Source organism: Arabidopsis lyrata (assembly GCF_000004255.2).
Source record: "Arabidopsis lyrata subsp. lyrata unplaced genomic scaffold ARALYscaffold_3, whole genome shotgun sequence".
Taxonomy (NCBI): domain Eukaryota; kingdom Viridiplantae; phylum Streptophyta; class Magnoliopsida; order Brassicales; family Brassicaceae; genus Arabidopsis; species Arabidopsis lyrata.
In genome coordinates this window covers 8324614-8344423 of record NW_003302553.1, presented here as the reverse complement: position 1 = coordinate 8344423, position 19810 = coordinate 8324614, and the positions used below count along the sequence as shown (strand labels likewise).

General features: G+C 37.4%; 6 protein-coding genes across 10 annotated transcripts; 3 read left to right on the top strand and 3 right to left on the bottom strand.

The window, feature by feature from the left end:
* Window positions 1–210: 210 nt before the first annotated feature.
* On the top strand, window positions 211–3230 carry LOC9319241. The gene is made up of 14 exons (XM_021032414.1): window positions 211–484; window positions 618–712; window positions 817–930; window positions 1022–1126; window positions 1214–1285; window positions 1407–1519; window positions 1611–1745; window positions 1850–1918; window positions 2003–2090; window positions 2185–2256; window positions 2352–2452; window positions 2540–2657; window positions 2729–2788; window positions 2878–3230. Exons 1-14 carry the CDS (start codon window positions 385–387, stop codon window positions 3097–3099), a joined length of 1464 nt encoding a protein of 487 aa, XP_020888073.1. The 5' UTR covers window positions 211–384; the 3' UTR covers window positions 3100–3230.
* On the bottom strand, window positions 3206–4794 carry LOC9319240 (UPF0496 protein At3g19330). The gene is given in 4 exon segments (XM_021032415.1): window positions 3206–3424; window positions 3520–3890; window positions 3892–4571; window positions 4698–4794. Coding segments are annotated over 4 exon segments (1239 nt in total). The 5' UTR covers window positions 4777–4794; the 3' UTR covers window positions 3206–3315.
* A 1638-nt stretch (window positions 4795–6432) lies between these two features.
* Window positions 6433–9116, top strand: LOC9319239 (uncharacterized protein At4g06744). The gene is made up of 2 exons (XM_002885261.2): window positions 6433–8224; window positions 8457–9116. Exons 1-2 carry the CDS (start codon window positions 7308–7310, stop codon window positions 9022–9024), a joined length of 1485 nt encoding a protein of 494 aa, XP_002885307.1. The 5' UTR covers window positions 6433–7307; the 3' UTR covers window positions 9025–9116.
* A 43-nt stretch (window positions 9117–9159) lies between these two features.
* Window positions 9160–11297, bottom strand: LOC9321373 (PI-PLC X domain-containing protein At5g67130). Its single transcript, XM_021030532.1, has 8 exons — window positions 11068–11297; window positions 10804–10926; window positions 10557–10694; window positions 10367–10465; window positions 9979–10282; window positions 9676–9899; window positions 9496–9582; window positions 9160–9412 (listed from the first exon to the last, which is right to left on the bottom strand). Exons 1-8 carry the CDS (start codon window positions 11146–11148, stop codon window positions 9230–9232), a joined length of 1239 nt encoding a protein of 412 aa, XP_020886191.1. The 5' UTR covers window positions 11149–11297; the 3' UTR covers window positions 9160–9229.
* A 609-nt stretch (window positions 11298–11906) lies between these two features.
* Window positions 11907–15276, top strand: LOC9319238 (probable receptor-like protein kinase At1g49730). 2 transcript variants are annotated; one of them, XM_021031489.1, is made up of 9 exons: window positions 11907–12250; window positions 12545–13101; window positions 13296–13580; window positions 13657–13918; window positions 14013–14065; window positions 14150–14217; window positions 14319–14408; window positions 14501–14585; window positions 14658–15276. In XM_021031489.1, the coding sequence occupies exons 1-9, from the start codon at window positions 12168–12170 to the stop codon at window positions 15167–15169; spliced, it is 1995 nt and encodes a 664-aa protein (XP_020887148.1). In that variant the 5' UTR covers window positions 11907–12167; the 3' UTR covers window positions 15170–15276. The 2 variants fall into 2 exon arrangements, with proteins under 2 accessions (XP_020887148.1, XP_020887149.1); XM_021031490.1 differs by having other exon boundaries at window positions 11909–12252; window positions 12550–13101.
* Window positions 15277–15305: 29 nt separating this feature from the next.
* Window positions 15306–18343, bottom strand: LOC9321372 (ABSCISIC ACID-INSENSITIVE 5-like protein 7). 4 transcript variants are annotated; one of them, XM_021031493.1, is made up of 5 exons: window positions 18210–18343; window positions 16341–17607; window positions 16082–16153; window positions 15950–15979; window positions 15309–15697 (listed from the first exon to the last, which is right to left on the bottom strand). In XM_021031493.1, exons 2-5 carry the CDS (start codon window positions 17538–17540, stop codon window positions 15620–15622), a joined length of 1380 nt encoding a protein of 459 aa, XP_020887152.1. In that variant the 5' UTR covers window positions 17541–17607; window positions 18210–18343; the 3' UTR covers window positions 15309–15619. The 4 variants fall into 4 exon arrangements, with proteins under 4 accessions (XP_020887153.1, XP_020887152.1, XP_020887151.1 ...); XM_021031492.1 differs by having other exon boundaries at window positions 16341–17604; XM_021031494.1 differs by lacking the exon at window positions 18210–18343 and having other exon boundaries at window positions 15306–15694; window positions 16341–18200.
* Between the last annotated feature and the right edge of the window lie 1467 nt (window positions 18344–19810).

Here is a 19810-nt window from a genome sequence, read left to right as displayed (position 1 = left end):
TTAAGTTTTATTTTTCGTTTTCTCATAATATTTCATTTAATTTTAATTAATTATTGTTTTTATTTAATGTGTGAATTAATTTTAGTTTAATATTTGTTGTGCCCTTAAATAAATAAGATATGTGGAGCCCACAAAAATGTAAAATATGATGACATGGATACTGATATAGACACCTTAGATGGAGAGAAGATTCTCTAATTATATATATAGATAAAAAAAAAGAGAAGCAGAAATAGAAAAGCATAGGCTGATGTTTCGTTCGTTGGTCGAGTTCAACGACATAAACTCATTGGAACGCTTCACTTTTGTTCCTCATCAGGGTCCGTTACGCTTTTTCTTCTTCTTCCTTTGTTTCTCTGATTTCCCAAAATCGATCCTTTAGAAATGGCGGAACAACACAATAAGGAAGTGATTCGTCTTGAGCCCGAATCTGTCATCCCTATCCTCAAACCTAAACTCATCATGACCTTGGCTAATCTCATTGGTCAGTTTTCTTCTTCCCTGTACTCGTATTGTGTATCCCAATCACAAATTTTGCTTCTTTTTTTTCACATCCACAATCGTTTACCCTTTGTTTGCAAATTTGGTCGGGTAAATTGGGTCCTCGTTTTTGGCAGAACATAGCAATGATAGACAAGAGTTCCTCAAGCTCTGTAAGAGAATTGAGTACACTGTTCGAGCTTGGTATCTTCTTCAATTTGAAGATCTCATGGTCTCTAATTTAACCCCTTTCCTTTTTAATCTCTCTTTTACAAACTTGTTTTGCTTTGCTTTCTCTCCTCCTTTCTCATTTATCATGTGCTTTTGAATTTCCAGCAACTCTACTCTCTGTTTGATCCTGTACACGGTGCTCAGAAAATCCAACAGCAGAACTTAACTTCTCAAGAAATTGATGTCCTTGAACAAAATTTCCTAGCTTACTTGTTTCAGGTTCGTCTCTATGATTAGGTTATTATCACCTTCTTATGTTTTATAGTAATGTCAGTGTTCTTGAAATGTGCTCTTTATTTCCTTTTATAAGGTTATGGAGAAGAGCAACTTTAAAATAACAAGTAATGAAGAGATGGAAGTTGCACACTCTGGGCAGTATCTTCTAAATCTTCCCATCAAAGTTGATGAGTCTAAGGTTTAAACAAACATCACTTTTGTCACTAATGCTTGTGCGTTTCCGGGATTTTTATTAAAACAGTTTTCTTGCTTTTGGTGGATGAAGCTTGACAAGAAGCTGCTCAAGAGGTATTTTGAGGAGCATCCACATGAAAATATTCCAGATTTTTCTGATAAGGTACAGTTTGAGTTTGTATGTAGATAAGCATTTCAAGATTATAGTTTCATAGAGACTTTCTTGATGGTCCTGAATGCGAGATGTGTTGACAAGACTGATTACTTTACCCATTTTTGTTTAGTATGTCATCTTCAGACGTGGTATTGGATTGGATAAAACCACTGATTATTTTTTCATGGAGAAATTGGATGTGATCATTTCACGTTTTTGGTCCTTTCTCATGAGAATCACCAGGTTAGCACACATTTCCCAGTCTAGTGTTTCTTAAAGCTGAATAGTCGTAAAAGGCATTTACATTTTGGGTCTTAACACCTTTAGATCACAGGTTAGAGAAATTACGCGCTAAGAGGTCAAACAGTCTTAACAAGAAAGATCCCAAAAAAGATGATGAGCCAAACCCTGACACAGATAATGATGAATTGTATGTGGAGCGTATTCGCCTTGAGAATTCAAAATTGAGGTTATCATCAGTATCCCTCACATGTTGTGATTTGCTTTCATTCAACCCAACTTTGGCCATTCTGTACTTATATATGATAATGGCATTTGTCTTGATGGATTCAGCGTTAAGAGTTTCTTGAGCAAGCTCACAATACAAGAGCCTACATTCGATAGAATCATTGTTGTTTATAGGTAAGGTTTATGTATGTCTTGTTTCAGCTATTTGTTCTAACTTTGTGAACTTGTGGTTCAAGCCTGTGGTTTATGATGTTGCAGACGAGCTAGCTCTAAAACAAATCTAGAACGAGGAATCTACGTTAAGCATTTCAAAAACATTCCTATGGCTGACATGGAGATTGTGCTTGTAAGTTTCTGTTCTTGCCTTCTTTCACTTTGCGTTGCTGGATTTTGTAGCAAAAAATGCAAACTAGCTGCTATAACATTTATGTCTTGTGCAGCCTGAGAAAAGAAACCCTGGACTGACTCCAATGGATTGGGTCAAATTTCTGATATCTGCAGTAGTTGGTCTGGTTGGTCTTCTAAGCAGATTCTTTTTTCTTTTTTTTTTGTTGCAGTTCATATTTTTACATTTCTTTCTTGGTTTATCATATGACTTTGTCTATAGGTAGCCGTGTTTACTTCGGTTGAGATGCCTAAATCAGACCCATGGGTAATTATTGCCATTCTCTCCACAGTGCTTGGTTATTGTGCGAAAACATACTTCACGTTAAGTGCTTTCCTTTTTGCCTTTTCTTGCCTTCATTCTTCTTTGTTAAGCGAACAGTTTCTTATTCGCAAGTTGTACTCCTTCAGGTTCCAGCAGAACATGGCTACATACCAGAACTTGATAACTCAGTCAATGTATGATAAACAACTAGACAGCGGGAGGGGAACGCTGTTACATTTGTGTGATGACGTGATTCAGCAAGAAGTAAGTTCCTGCATGAATATAGTGTATATATACAATAGAAACAAAAAGCTCATTTGGATTGTAATGCGTAGGTAAAAGAGGTGATGATTTGCTTCTACATACTAATGGAGCAAGGGAAAGCTACCTTGGAGGTACATACGTACACCTAAATTTACTCTTTATATGGTCTATTGTCATCAATGAGTGCTGACTTGAGTTGGTTTGAATGTTTGGGAAATAGGATCTGGATTTGAGGTGCGAGGAACTGATAAAGGAAGAGTTTGGTGCGAGGTGTAACTTTGATGTAGAAGATGCAGTCCAGAAGTTAGAGAAGTTGGGGATCGTTGCTCGGGACACCATTGGAAGGTACTACTGCATGGGGCTGAAGCGAGCCAACGAGATTATAGGGACTACCACGGAGGAGCTTGTCCTCAAGGCCAAACAGGGCGTCACCCCTTCTTGAATTCACCTTCTCTTATTTTCAACATTTGTTTTCTTCTTCTCATTTGATTTCAATACAACTTTTAAGTTACTCTATGGTTGTTACTAAATCCAAGTGCAACAAATTATTAATCCACCAAAATAATTGCCCGATATGATGATATGAACGAATACAACATCCAGTATCGAACTACTACTGCTTAAGGCATGCAAGTCTAAGAACAATTTTTAAGGAATGCTATGAAGAGTCTCTGTTCCCAGCTACAGGTAGCTCAACTTCTATGTATATTTCACCTCCGTCCCGTTGTCCTCTAGCATAAAGCTCAGGATACTTTAATTTGTTCTCTCTACAGATTAACATGGCTGCCCAGCGTAAAAGTTAGGTAATGACCAACTAGCAAGCATTGGGAAAAAATTGGTACAAAAAGGTTGAGGAGCTTACGTTCGAGGAAGATGGATCTCTTTAAGGAGCAACGATCTAGCTTTGTTAACGTTAGTGAACCAAAGACATATATGATCTTCAAGATCCTTGAGTTGATGGGTGAGGTTAAGGTTGTTTTTGCGAAGCTGTTTCACAATCTCTTGAATTGAATGCAGGTCCCTCCCCCTCTCTAATCCAAGCCGAATTAAATGCTTGTCGTATTCAATCCCACTGTGCAAACGGGAGACAAGACGGTCAATGGTGTCAAGATCTTTGTTGAGCACAAAAGTACCCTTGGAAGCAGCATTGAGTTGACAAATGTTAGTTAACTCCTTCCTCTTGAAACTGTGAGGAAGATAGGGACTGCACAAGGGACCTGCAACAACAACAAGGAATGGGAAGTGCATGAGAGGCAATAACAGCTGCAGAAGCAGCAACCGCAACAACAGCAGCATCAAGACATAAGGCAGAACCAGCTGTGGCATGGTGGATGAGGCGGACCCGTGACCTAGACTTGCGAAGACGTCTGTCCAGATTATTCTTCAGCTGGGAGAAGCATAGTTGGGTGTCTTGAAAGCTGTGAGATTCAGGAGATGAGAAAGGGTTTTCAAACGTGTCAAGCTTAAGGAAAACGTCGAATGCCAGGTTACATAGGGACTCGTCAATGGCGGCGTGTGTATCACCGGGAAAGCTGTTGAAGAGGTCTAAGAGAGGTGTGTAGAGGTGGTGGCGAGCACTGTGGACGTTTTGGTAAAGATTCAAGCAAAGGCGGGTAGCGTTTTCGCTGTGTTGGAAGTAAGTGGAAACGAGATGGGTAAGTGTAGTTTGCTTGAAGTGTCTAATAGCTTCTTGAACACATTCTTTGTTTGGTTGGAGCACTTGAGAAATAAGCAGCTCAATATCTGGTTGGATGTACTGATGATGATGTTGTGTAGGGTCAACAACCACGTGAACCCTTGAACGTACGTCGTGGTATGAAGGGGTTTGAAAAGCATGAGCCAACTCGCGGCTGAGGTTAAACGTGGGAGATTGAATAGAAGCGTCGTTTCTGGAAGTGGAGGCCTCACCACTCTCTGAACAATACAACAGAGCCAAAGATGAACTCATTCAGGAATTTTAACAAACACGTGGTGGGCACCTCACTAGGGCATTTCAACAAACATGTGGTGGGCAGTTTCGGAGTGTGAAAAAGTGCATACCTATGGACGGATGGGGAAGAGGGTCGTCGCCGAGAGAGACCTCCGGAGAGGCTGGGTTGAAGGAAAGACAGTTCCGCATCTAGAAGATGAACTTGATTCATCAATGGAAAGCTACTGAATCATACATAACACCTGATCACTTTCGAATGTCTTAATTTAGTACTAACTTGCTTGCTACTCTTTTGAATGTCTTATTTTTTTCCTTTTTAATTTAGTCATACACACATATTAAAATTAAGACTTAATTTTATGTTTGTTATTTGGCCGAAAAAAATTGTTATTTGTTTTTCTAAGCGAATGTATTTTATGTTTTTTTCGGTTTTTGTAAAATTACATTATGCTAGTGAATCTATAATAATATTAAACTTCTTCTATAAAAAAATGCAGAAAATTCGAGAAAAAACAATCAAGTTTAGTTTTCTTTGTGAAAATAATGATCCCATATAATAGAACAATAATTTTCTTAATTACTTTAGTGATTAAACCTCAAACAAAACAAAAAAAGTAACAATAACGGAGAATAGTGTAATGTCATAATTATTACAAAATAAAATTATGTCAAATTTTGGATCAGAAAAATAAAGATGTTCCTTTGCCTCTGTTGAATTCTCCAATCCAACATCGCCTTTTCGATTGGAGAATCTCTTTGAAGAAAAGGTCCAACGTATACTTTCGTATCGTTAAGAAGCATTCCGTTCATATGTTCTGTGGCATTATGAGCTGATTTTTCAGTGTTGTACTGTACAAAGCCAAAGCCTTTTGATTTACCAAAGGCATCAGTCGCTACTTTGAATCTAAGAATTGATCCAAAGCACGAAAATGTATGATAGAGTCCTTCTTGATCGATGGATTTTTCAAGATTCTGTGACAGGTTACAACTCTTAAGAATGTCTTTCTCTTGTTACAATCCTAGAAAAAGAATAAGCTCTATATGTGTATCTATACTAGTATAATCGCATCACTTTTTGTGACGTGTGGGTAAAAAAGCTTTCGGGTATATCGGATATCCGATCCATTTTAAAAATTCCTTCACAAAAAATTTGTTGGGTCGGGTTATATTTAACCCAACTCATACACCGGATATTCCATATTTAATAATTTAGATTTTTAGAAGATTTGATTATATAAGATTTATAATTATGATTCTCCTATCATCTTTGTTTGATTTGTTTTTAACTGTTTTGAATCATCATATAATACATAAAGTAAAAAAAAAAATCAACTATTTTTCTGCATATACTGTGATTCGAAATTTTAAAAACGGACATATATTATCCAATTGACGAAAATGTGTGTTCAACGTTCTACATCGATTAAAATATTTAGACAATGATTCAGAATCATATCATTTTTTTTAATACAAATCACAAGATGGGTTAAGAAATTACGGAACGGGTTATATTTCGGAAATGATTTATATGGCGGACGAATTTGAATCAATATTTATATACCGCTTTAATACGGGTTAAATCCTCAGTTTATTAATAATTATCCCGTGGACTCGTGGTATACCGTTACTTAATAACAATTGTAAACTATAATATAAATAAATATGTTATAAGGAGATACAATTTACAAAATATTTTTATATTAACTTTAAAATTAAATCATCCCGCGGTGTACTGCGGGTTAAAATCTAGTACCTTAATAAATATATTACCAACTCCACGCTTTCGAAGACTTGGATTATGGACATAGGACATAACTCTAATGATTTTTCCCTTAAGAGTAGTAAAGTTCAGCATTTCCATTGCTCTTTTAGCTAATCAACGATCGACCAAAAAGAGAAATCAGAAGCAAAAAAACATAGTAACACCAATTCTGGCTGTAACCCTAATCGAATATAAATAGCATTATCAATGTGCGTAAAAATTAGTGAAAAAGTTACCCTCTTGAGGATAGTCAAAGGTAACGTAGCCATAACTAAGAGATCTCCTGGTGGTCAAATCTCTGCAAACACGAACAGAGCTTACATGACTAGCATGGCTAAACGCATCGAACAGCTCAGAATCAGTCACACTCGGTTCCAGATCGCCTACGTACAGCGACGTCTTCCCATCTTCAGCCATTTCGTATATACTCTGCTCCTCCCGAAACCAAGGCCACCATTCCATTCTCTCCTCTCCTTATTTCGCTACGACTAACACAACAAATCAAAAGTCAACATAGAACCGTAGAGGACACTGAGAAGCAGATTATATTAGAAATTTTCTGAAACAATGAATCCTTAAAAGTGAAAGATAAAATGTATCGGTCGTGACTCCATTAACTTTGAGTTGTTTGTTATTCTATTGAAGAATTTATGTTTCTCTTTTTCTATTACCAAGAATTTTATCGGAACCCGTTGACGGGGAAAAAATCATACACCAACGAAGCTAGCTTACACATGTATTCAACCACCCTTTTGGCATTATATTATGAAGATCTTAATTAATATTTTCTTCTAACAAATAATTCAAATGTAAATTTAATTAATTGTATTGTAAGGTGTAACCTAAACCAGCCCACAAGAAGACATGTGCATTGGACTTCTCATCATTTTCACTCACTTTATCTATATAGCTCTCTCTAAGTCAATCCTCAAGCCTTGCATCAATCTATATATCACCAATGGCCCCAAATTATAATCCTTCCATTTTCTTGATTCTGTCTCTTCACTTTCTTTCAATTTTAGCTACCGGAAATAACCACATAACTGACAGAAAATCTCTCGAAATCATCTTCGGCGGTGGCAGTGAAAGCTTCAATTACAATTCTCCGGCGCCATCTCCGGAGCCAGAAGACTATCTTCCGCCGCCTCCTCCTCGACCTCAAATACCATCACCCCTGCCTCCACCACAGCCACTTCCTCCTCTATTCCCATCTCCGGAGCCTGAAAACTGTCGTCCGCCACCTTATCATCATTATCTAACACCATCTCCGCCGCCACCACGGCCACTTGCTCCTCCACTGCCACCACCACTACTGTTCTCCAGCCCACTAATAAAGAACGTTTATTCAGTCATCAAGAATTTCCAGACGCTAATCGAAAATGATCCAAAGAAGATACTCAGAACATGGGTAGGCACCGACATTTGCGCTCAGGACAAATATATAGGACTAGAGTGCGCCAAGTTCCCGGGAACAAACGACCTCGCACTTGCCAGCATTCAGTTCAACAACTTTAACTTGGGAGGCAAGAAACTCCGCCTAGATAACTTCCTTAACAAGTTAGAAGAAGTCACCATCTTCCACGCAAATAGTAACAGTTTCGTGGGCTCTGTTCCAAAATTCAGCAACTTGAAGTACCTTTTCGAGCTTGATCTCAGCAACAATAAGCTCTCTGGAGAGTTCCCAAGCTCTGTACTAAAAGCAACAAACCTAACGTTTCTCGATCTCAGATTCAATTCTTTCTCCGGTTCTGTACCTCCTCAGGTTTTCAATCTCGACCTGGACGTATTGTTCATCAACAACAACAATCTTGTTCAGAGACTCCCTGAGAATCTCGGATCCATCACTGCTCTTTACCTCACATTCGCTAACAACAGGTCTCAAAAGCTCTACACTATCATTCTCTTTTTACTATATATATTTAATCTAAAACGTTTTTCAAATTTTGGTTTTTAATTCTTCATCACAGAGTTTTTTACTCTGTTTTTTTTTTCAAGAAAAAAACAAAGTAGGTTTGGTATGATGTCAGGAGATATTTGTGAATTGTGTCTTGTATTTTTGAGGTTCTAAAGGTGTTTTTTTTTGGAAATTACATGCGATATGATGCAGATTCACAGGTCCTATTCCGGGAAGCATTGGTGACATCAAGTCCCTACAAGAAGTCCTTTTCTTGAATAACAAGTTAACAGGTTGCTTACCATACCAAATTGGGAACCTTAACCGAGCTACGGTTTTCGATGTTGAGTCAAACCAGTTAACCGGTCTGATTCCGTACTCTTTCGGATGCCTAAACAAGATGGAGCAGCTCAATTTGGCTAGAAACAACTTCTACGGTACTATACCGGAGATTGTCTGCGAGCTCTCAGCCCTCAAGAACCTTTCTCTCTCGTCCAATTACTTCACGCAGGTAGGTCCAAAATGTCGAACACTCATCAAAAGGAAGATTCTTGATGTGGGTATGAATTGTATACTAGATCTTGCGAATCAAAGAGCACCATGGGAATGCGCCAAGTTTTTCTTGCGGAAACAGAGTTGTCCTAACTATAAGTCTTTCTTTTATGTCCCTTGTGGAAAAGATCCGCACCGGATTAAACCAGATCAAGAAGGATTAGACGGTCAGGCTTCGCCGCCGGTATCTTATGGTGCTCTTAACCCAGACCGGATTCGGAATCTCTAGCCAAAACCAAGTTGTAACTGTGATATTCATGGTTTGATACTTTGATTGTAACTGTGACATTGAATAAATGAAATATTATTTTGTATGTATTTAGGTGACTACAAGTAAAATAGATTTTTTTTTTGGATCGTACTGGGTTGGTTCTTTGCGAACCGGAACATGTTTAGATTAGAGTTTTGTCATTAGTATAAAGTAATCATTTGAGTCAAAAAGTTGAGAGAAGTAAGACAAAGGTTACAACAAACACAGAAAGCCCAAGTTGGGTCGGTTTGGTAGATGGGTGACCATAGCCTTTAGTCGCTTCCGCGGTTAGTTTTGCTATCATCATGAGGTTTGATTCCGGTTTCTTCTCTTCTTGCTTCTCACACGTCCCATATGGCATGTTCTCCTGCACAGGAACGTTAAATAACATTTTTCATAACATATAATAGCATAATTCACATAGTGACTACATAATCATATAATACTAACTTTACAAGCGGCTATATCTTCACAGCCGCAGACTGAATGACCATTTGCAACATCCACTGCTTTTGGAGCTCCTCCACCATCACTTCTCTAAACCACACACATCCATGAACATTACTCAAATGTTACTACATTAATCCGATCCAAAATCTCATCAAAACCAGACTACATCATTCGACGTACCTTGTAGAAATCGACTGCAATGAAGTTAGGCCAGCGTTGTCCTGAGGCTTCTTGACAATTTTTGATGGTGTCAAGAAGAGGAGCAGAGTTCTGCTTACAAGATCCGATCACGTCTGCAGTATCCGGAAAGTAATTGACTAGAATAAGTGATCTCGATCTATCTCCCATTGCAACTGATTCCGGTCTATTTGTACAAACTCCAGCCTTCATCCCTCCATCTCCATCTACAAAATCATAACATTATTTCATTCATATCATAATAAAAATGATATGTTGTATTAATCTATTTGGAGATGAACTCACATTGATTCTCTATCATGTATCTCCATATAAACGCAATTCCCTCAGACGCTTCTTTATGAGGGTTAGACGTGAAAACAAGCAATCGTTGGTTCTGACTTATCATATCATCGATAGTAGGCCAATCTTCTCCGTTTTTAGGCATTCTTGTTACCGGAAACATGAAATTTCGTAATCCGGATGCATCAAACACTTTGGTTAAACCATTAGGAGATTTTACATAGTCCTCGAGGATAAGTGTCACAACAACATCCTTGTTCTTGTCTAGAAACACTTGAAACTCCTTTAAAATGTTAACCGCGGGTTGCTACATACAAACCAAAAAACAAATTAATTAGAAACATTTTCGACATTGGACCGATCAAGTTATAAGAATCTATATGGAACTTACGAATGCGGTGTAATTGAAGCAATTTCCACCGTAAGAATGGCAGAGCCATATATCATTTTGGAAGTCGTACATGTCAAGCATAAACCCTCTAACACCATTCTGTAATAACCCAACATATATATGTAAAGATAAGAATCAAACTAAAAAATGAAACTTTTGAAAAGGGTTTATTACGATAAAGAATATTTACAAGGAGTTGGCTTGTGATTGAATCTTGTTGGTTGGAAGGTGCAAGAATCATAGAGCCAGTGCCTGATTTTGCACCTATTCGAGCAAATGAATTGTGGGTTGTTAACCACGAGTACTTGTTGTAAGGCAAACCTTTTACCTTTTGACACATAAAACATGAAAATGATCAATCGATTGTTGCAAGTTGCATGCAACAAATATTAAGAATTAAGAATATAAATGATTTTAAAAGAAAGAAAAAAAGAAACCTTGGAGGTGGGGTTAATGGGTTGCATTCGAGAGCATCTAGGTCGGAAACTATCGCTGGCGAGACACGATTCACAGTGTAATCCCCGATCACAATTCTTGCTCACGATGCATGTTTCTCCTTCCTACCAATCAACACAAAGATCAACAACACTTTATGTAAATTTTCTCAAAACCTATGATTCATTAGGGTTTTTAGGTTAGATAGAATCATTTATGATCAATTCTTGATGATTTTGAAGAAGGATTTGTTCAGATTAAGTTACCTTGAGGGCACATGAAGGGCTAAGGATAAGAAAACATGGAATGAGAAGCGCTGTTAGAAAGAAGGTGAAACTCTGAAACATTGTCTTCTTTCTCGCAACAAAATCCCATAAAACTTTTTTGAAAGAATTAAAACCCAAAGATTTTGGCTTTGGGAAGAAGCAACTACTTGGTAAAACTACAAAAGACTTGGAAGGGGTGATTTGTGTTTGGTTTTGACCAAACAACAAAAAAAAGAGAATAAAAACTTTAAGTCTAAATTTATCTTTTTCAAAAAAAATAACAAGAGGAATTGCGAGCATCTCGGAGACAATGATGATATTAATAGGTTCTTTTTATACTTTACATGCCATCTCCTACATGAAATGGTTATTCGATCTTTAAAGGTCATTTGATTCCTTTTTAAGAATAAAAGACCAAAAAATGAAGAACTTGAATGAGACTATCATCATTATCAAGTAATAACATGCTATCAAGTTAATTAAATCTTATGAAAATTAAATACGTTTTGTTGCCGGGCCAAAGCAATCATAGAACTAACCTCACACATGAGAAAAACCATATACAAATAAAGTATCATTACTAGTTTGACATTTAGGTGCCCTTATCTTAACATTCTACAGGTGTTAATGATGGATAACATATAGCGAGATAATATTCTTTGTATCGATAAAATTATGGTTTCTAAATTAGATATTATATCACATACAACAACAGTAATCTATGGAACCAAATCATGTGAAGAGATAAGATAGCCCACTTTATTTGACAATTGCAATGATTATGTTATTATACAAGAAAAAAAAATCATTTAAGCCAAAATTAGTAACTTTATTTGTATGGGGGGTGCTTAAAACACTTCTAACGAACTTGCGGGTAAAAACGTAAGAGAATGACAAATTAAAGGATTATTTACAGGTTTAATGGTTTTTCATCAAGAAATGGAGAAATTTTGGGAGGCTCTCTCTTTCTCTCTCCATCTCATTGTCACTGACCTTCTTCCACTGTCATTCTCTTCAGGCGACTTCTCATTGACCTCTCCTAACGTCTCTCTCTCTCTCTCTCTCTCTCTCTCTCTCTCTCTCTCTCTCTTCTTTTGGCCATGGTGGTGGTTTATAAGCAAGCTCTCTTGCTCGCATTCTTCGCATTTCTTGGATTCCAGTACTTGCCTTTACTCTCCGAAGCAGGTTTTGTCTCTCACAACATCCTTCACCAATCTTCTTCCATGGGTTTAATTCGTAACTAGATAAAGAATAAACGAACTGTTGTTAATCTTGATTTTTCAAAAGTTTTAGACTTTATGGGTTTTGCGAATTTCAATGTTCATTCGTCGTTTAAAGTGTTTTGGTTTTCTTTTGTTTCTAATTTGTGGTGAATTCGCTGCTTAAAGTCGTCACCTTTGATGAGATTATCATTAACAGAAAGAAACTCTTGCAAAATTGAAGCAAAGTTATGTGCTTTATGTGTCTTTATTGTGTTTACAGGTTGTCCATTGGACTTTACTTCATCTAACTTCACTCTAGTGGCTTCCGTGTGCTCGAACAATACCGATAGAGCTAGATGCTGCCGCTACATGAATGCTTTCGTTGCAGTATCTGTCGCCCGCTATGCGAACTACACAGCTGATCTTGGAGTTACATCAGATTTAACTGAAATCTGCATTACTACTATCTCTAGAACCATGGAGCTTTATGGAATCCCAAGAAATGCTACCATCTTCTGTGGATTAGGGACCAAGATTCTTGTTAACTACGATTGCGAGGGTCTGGCCACTGTACCGCCGATGCTTCATTCCACAAGTTTTGGAGATGTTTCTAGAAACTGCAAACTTCCGCTTCCACCGGGTGATCAATGTAGGAATTGCTTGAATTCCAGTATCACCTACCTTCGTAGCCTCGTTGGTGCAGATAATAGCATCAAACTGAGTACTTGTCGTGATGCAACTTATGCTGTGTTAGCAAGCCGGGTTGACAATTCATCTGCTCTTGAACTCGCTAGCTGCTTCTTTAATGTGCCTGAGCTTAGCCCCGCTTCAGGTATATACAGTTTTGTGTCTCAAAATACCATTCATGGAGTGTAGAATCTTATCATTGTTTCTATATTGGGAAAGATGCTAGACAGATCCTGTCTATATTAGTGTCCTGTATAAATTATACAGTATAATCTTCTTAGTATTAGATCCAGATTGGACTTTTTCTTTATTTTTCTGACTTTCTTGACATCTACTCAGGTTCGTCTCCATCATCGCTGAGCCCAGAAGCTTCTCCTCCAGTGTTAGCTGATAGTCCAAGCAGCGACAATCTTGTTTTGTCTCCATTAAAAAGTCACCATCGATATCACTTGACAATGGTTCCGACTATTGGGATCGCTGTTTCAGCTGTTGCTCTTGTGATGCTCGTATTCCTAATAGTTCTTATCCAAAGAAAAAAACGAGAACTTGATGACTCCAAGGGCATGGATTGTAATCTTAAAAGGACATCTCCTTCTCCCCACCCAAGGTCGATGATTCATGAAGGTGAAAAGTTCTTCTGATGGTACACTAACAAGAGATGTTAGACCATGTGAAAGAATTGTGTGGTTAAATTTTTCAGGTGCTTCGTCTGGTTTTCGGAAATTCAGCTACAAGGAGATAAGGAAAGCAACTGAAGATTTCAACACAGTGATTGGCCGTGGGGGCTTTGGGACTGTTTACAAAGCTGAGTTCAGTAATGGGTTGGTTGCAGCTGTAAAAAGGATGAACAAGAGCTCTGAACAAGCAGAAGATGAATTTTGCAGAGAGATAGAGCTTCTCGCCAGGCTGCATCACCGTCACCTAGTTGCTTTGAAAGGGTTTTGTAACAAGAAGAACGAGAGGTGAATGATTTCAGTTTAGCTTCATTTCGTTTCTCCCCTTTTGTGTGAAAAATATATTGGATTGCCCTCTGCTTATCTAACCTGATAATTACAGGTTCCTTGTCTACGAGTATATGGAAAATGGGAGCCTGAAGGATCATCTACACTGTATGCTCATCGATTTGCAGATTTTATTTATATGTTTAAGACTTGACAAAAAAAATTTGAACGTTGTTCTTCATCCCTGTGCAGCCACGGAAAAACCTCCACTTAGTTGGGAAACAAGGATGAAAATCGCAATCGATGTGGCTAATGCTCTGGTAAATTTCTTAAGCTATCATCTACATTTTTCATAAAACCGATAATGGTTTGTATTATTACTGTTCTTAGTTCTTGGCTGGATATGCTTCTTTTCCTCCAGGAATACCTTCATTTCTACTGTGACCCTCCTCTCTGTCACAGAGACATTAAGTCAGGCAACATATTACTCGACGAGAACTTTGTTGCTAAGGTGCGTCTGCATCCTTTCACATCAACTGGTACACTGACTTATCAATTCGTTTTACCTCTTGAAGAATTGACCTGTGAGGTTATGTGGTGCAGCTTGCAGATTTTGGCCTTGCACATGCTTCTAGAGATGGCTCCATTTGTTTTGAACCTGTTAATACCGATATCCGTGGAACTCCAGGTCAGGATACAAAGGAAACAACTACTCTTGAAATATTGAGCAAAATCTAAAACCATGAAATCTGAATTTCAGGCTATGTAGATCCAGAGTACGTTGTAACACAAGAACTGACAGAGAAAAGCGATGTGTACAGCTACGGAGTGGTGTTGCTAGAGATCATAACTGGGAAAAGAGCGGTTGATGAAGGTAGGAACCTGGTAGAATTGTGTCAGCCTTTACTGGTATCAGAATCAAGACGCATAGATCTGGTGGATCCGAGAATCAAAGACTGCATAGATGGAGAACAGCTTGAAACATTAGTGGCAGTTGTAAGATGGTGCACAGAGAAAGAAGGCGTGGCTAGGCCATCGATCAAGCAAGTCCTGAGGCTGTTGTACGAAAGCTGTGATCCATTGCATCTCGGGCTTGCAATGGCGGTCGAGGAGAACAAAGGACGGTCACTGAGAGGTGACTCAGGGTTTCAAAGTGGAGACATCCGTGGCTTGGCTTCTTCCTCTAGTACGACTTCAAGGTCGCATTGTAGCCGGAGTTTTCTGCTTGAGACTGGTTCCCCTCACTCTCCACCAAATGGTCTCTCTTTTTGAGTGAGGAAAGACAATTAGTCACATTTTTTTTCTAGAAATTTGTCACTTGGGATCATCCAAACTGTTTTCTAATTGCAATTTTGAAAGATAAATATGGGACCCAACCAGTCTCTTTGATTTCGTTGCCACTCTTAAGTAATGGTTAAACCCAAATTAATGATATAAGAGAACCAAATCCGTAATACAAAGTCAGACATATATATAAACAACTACTGTATGTCTTTTAGAAACCCCAACAACCAGAAAACACAAAAACAGAGGATAATCTAACCTAGACTAATAAAGGTCAGGGCACAAACTGTCATTTATTCATAATGAAAACTCTCTTCTACTCTGTAACCTAGACTTTTCACTCAATTTCTCTTAATCTCCTGTACAGGTAGCACTAACTCCTATTACATTAGTCCCAAGCTAGGCAGCTGGTTTAAACCGTTCTTGTTGCTTCATCCTTCACCACGGACCAGTTAATGTCCTTCTCAAGCATTGTCTTTTGCTGCCCCACGGTTGCTTCGACGATTCCTTCAGCTGCTAATTTCAAAAAGAGTACTAGTGAACAACACAATCAAAAAGGCTAATTCAAAACGAGGCCAGACCATGAAAATGTTCGAAAACTATCTAGAGTTTGAGCTTCAGTTGGGGACATACTTGATTAGGACCAACCTAGACTATTAGACCTACAACTTAAGTTTGGTCTTTTGCTGCTGATGTTGGTCCTAATCAAAGTATGGTCAAGGGTTTCAAAACGAACTTAATGAAAAAATTAACTTCTTAAACAATTACCTCATTCTTCTGCATCTCCACCATTTCAGCCTGCAATATAGGGGAAGCTAGGATTCAGAGCCAAGTCCTAAAGTCTGAGAGGGGAAAACAGAAAACACAGAGAGGTTGTAAAAGTCGGAAACAGAAAGAAACCTGTTTTTTCTGCAGTTCTTGATTCGTTTTCTTGAGCTTTTCAATTTCAGCTTCCAGTTCCAATGTATAAGCCTGCAATTAGTGGATCGTTAACAAAAAATGGAAGATAAAGCACCTTTCTTAATACAAGTGGTTCGGGATAGAAGAAATCTTTGCTGGTTTTTTATGTTTTTGTTTGATTCAGTCTTGCAAAAGATAAGACCAAAATAGTCAAACCAAACAAAAGGGACTAGATAAGTTTGGTTAGATTTATACTCACCTGCTTTCGAGCTCTTGATCTAGCAGCTGATTCTCGGTTCTTGATCATTCTCCTTTGCCTCCTCTCGATAACCTTCTCTAGACCTGTATTGCTTCTTCGTCCTCGATTAAGCACATATGGAACTGGTGATAAAGAATTATTTTCTGCGCTGCTTGTCCCTGGAGAAGTTGCTGCAACAGTAACCCCAGTTCCTCCGAAACTAGCTAATCCATTACTATTGTTGATGGAATTATTTGCAGCCCCAGCAAAACCCTTGTTGACTATATTCACAGGCGAAGAAAATGCTACATTTGTTTGTTTAGGAAAAATGATTTGAGGCAGCCGCTGCTGCGGATGCTGCTGCTGTGGATGAGGCTGATTCAGCTGCTGCTGTGGATGAGGCTGATTCAGCTGCTGCAACTGCTGTTGTTGCTGCTGCTGCAATAACTGTTGTTGTTGTTGTTGTTGTTGTTGTTGTTGTTGTTGTTGTTGCTGCTGCTGCTGCAGCATTGTTCCACCCACTTTGAGCCCTAAACCAGGTGGCTGATTCATGATAATAGAATCATTATTACCATTGAATGATATGCTGTTTTGATTTGGCTGATCAAATCCAAAACCAAAGCCGCCAGCAGCGGTGCTGTTACCATAAAACCCGTTGTTGTTGTTGTTTCCATTGACCTGACCCATCTGTTGAGCACAGTTATCTTCTCTTACAACCCCAGCACGGAACAGAAACTCTTCAAGTGTCATTTCCCCTAAAGTCTGTTGCCTCCCAGGAAGCGCATTCGACTCACCACCGCCTCCGCTGCTACTTCCCATATTACCATCCTTGGTGATCAAACATTTCCACACCTCATCAACAGTCTTCTGACTAATCGTTCTAGGCAACGTCAAAGAGCCTTGCCTCTGGAGGTTCCCACCAGGGATACCAGTACCGGGTTGCGCTACCGCTGTAGCAGCTGACGAAGAAGTCATGGCCAGGCCCTGAGCTTCCTCAGCAGTCCATATGCTCTTCAGGAGTTCATCCATGTTCATTGACCCGAAATCTTTTCCCGGTCCACCTAGTGTGTTCTGTAACTCATCAAAGGTAAGGGAATAGACCGAGGACTGCCTCGCCAAGGGCATGACAACACTACCCGTTGGCTTCATCTGATTACTACTCCCTTCCCCTCCAGGGTGACCACCACCTCCTAAGTTGTTGAAATTGATGTGAGTTCCCATAATCCTTGTATTCACTCCTTGTACTTCTTCTTCAATGAAAACAAAGCATCCAAGCCCTAAAACCCTTCTTATAAAATTAAAGTAAAGCAGTTAGAGTGTATTACACAATGCTAAGAATCCATGAAACAGAGAACGAGTGAGCTGTGTCAGTAATGCATGTTCACATCCATATAAAAGAGAAAGAAAACTAAAGCGAAACTGGACAACCCACATAAATGCGTGCGAACAAATGTAAAAACACAGTAAAGTCAATTAATAAAGGTCAGATCTTTGTATAATGTTTATAAAAAAAATGAAATCTGATGACTTTTGTTGTGGAAAACGAATTCACACCAGATACAGAGTTTACTCATACATAGAGCAAATCAGCAAAGATGAAACGGATCTATTCCAGATTCCAGAGGAAAATCAACTCATTTCTCTTAAAAACCCTAATAGCAACAAGAATCAAACCGATAAATTTAAACAAATAGCTACTAAAGAGACTCTCTTTAACTCCAATTTCACAACCGAAAGTTACTTCCTTTACTACTTCTTCTAACATCATGATTCATAAACGAAACAGAGGAAACACAACAAAAATTGGATGATCAGACAAAGACAGATCCACAAGTCAGAAAACGGATAATAATAAAGAGAAAAGAGCTTAAAAATATACTATATATTTACCAAATTAAATTTCTTCAAAACAAGATTCGTGACTGCGAAAACTCCAGAGACGCTACAGGGAGAGACGACAAGTGTGTTGCTGCCGCCTCGACACGAGCAGCCATTTTAAGGCCTGAACCCCTTTTTTTTTTTTTTTTTTTTGTTCTCCGCAAATTTTATTTTATTTTTGTGAATAATTATCTTTTAACAATATTAATTTTACAATTTTAAAAGAGTAACGTGGACGAATGAGAAAAAAGGGTTGAGATTTTAAGTGCTTGTAAAGATTTATATCCAATTAGAGAACGCGACGTGGTAAAACATTGGCCGTTTGTTTCCGACAGTGAAGATTCGAGTGGTTGGAGATCGTGCTTGGAATTTTTTCTCTCATGGATAAATCATAATAATGATTATTCTTTGTTTTTTTAGGTCAATTGATTCAAAATATATTACTTCTTATGTCCTTTTTATTTTCTTAATTTAGATTTATATCAAAAATTTAAATTGATCTTCAAATTGACATCTGCCACAATTGCAATCTTCAAAATATCGTGATATATTAGACAATCTTGATTTGTAAAAAAAAAATTTCAAAATCTTGATTTGTCTTTTTCCAAAATGGTTGACGATAAGGATTGTACCTTTTTCAACATCCATACCAATTTCATACATTAGATAAGACTAAATATAAATGTCCACATTAGACTTAGTAAATGTCCATATTAGACAAGATACTATCCATATTAAAAAGATGAATGTTTTCATTGGTAACTTTTTTTTACATTAAAATGTTCATGACATAAATCAGTAAAAAATATTTTTACGAGTTGGTACAAATTTTATAGATATTTGTTTGTCGACGAAAAATTATAAAAAAAAAACTATTATCTTTTTGTTTAATTTTTACTATATTGTGGTTTATTACCATATTTTAAAGAAATTATCCATATTAAGAGATCAAAGTTTTCACTGGTCATTTTTTTTTTACATAAAAAATTTTATGAGATAAATCAGTCAAATTTTTTTTTAACAGTTGGTACTATTTTTATATATAATTATTTGTCAACAAAATAAATAAATATATATATATATATATATATATATATATATATATATATATTTGGTCTAATTTTTAGTTTATACCATATTTTAATGATACAATTTTCACCGCAACAAATGAAAAGATTACCAATCACATCCGCTATTATTTTTAATTACTATTTTACCATTTTTGTTGTTTTCTAAAATCTATTTTATCATTTTTACAATTATTTTTTACAGTTAAAAATCTTTTAGTCGTTTTATATTAGAGAAATTGTTAAAAATGCCCTTTTTTCAATACCCCTTTTCAAAAATGCCCCCTTTGAGAGTCTATTTTTAAGTTTGCCCTCTTTTAATTTTTAATGACCATTTTACCCTTATTTGAAACAAAATTAGGTCAACAAAATACAAATATTTTTTGGCAGGAAAAGTGATCCCGCAATTTTCCCGCCAAAACACTTATAAAAAACCTTTAAAATACCTTGTAAAATTTTCGCGTAAAAATTTTTCCCGCCAAAAAATTTTCCCGCCAAAAAATTTTTTTTGCGAGAAAAAGAGATTCCGCAATTTTTTTGGCGAAA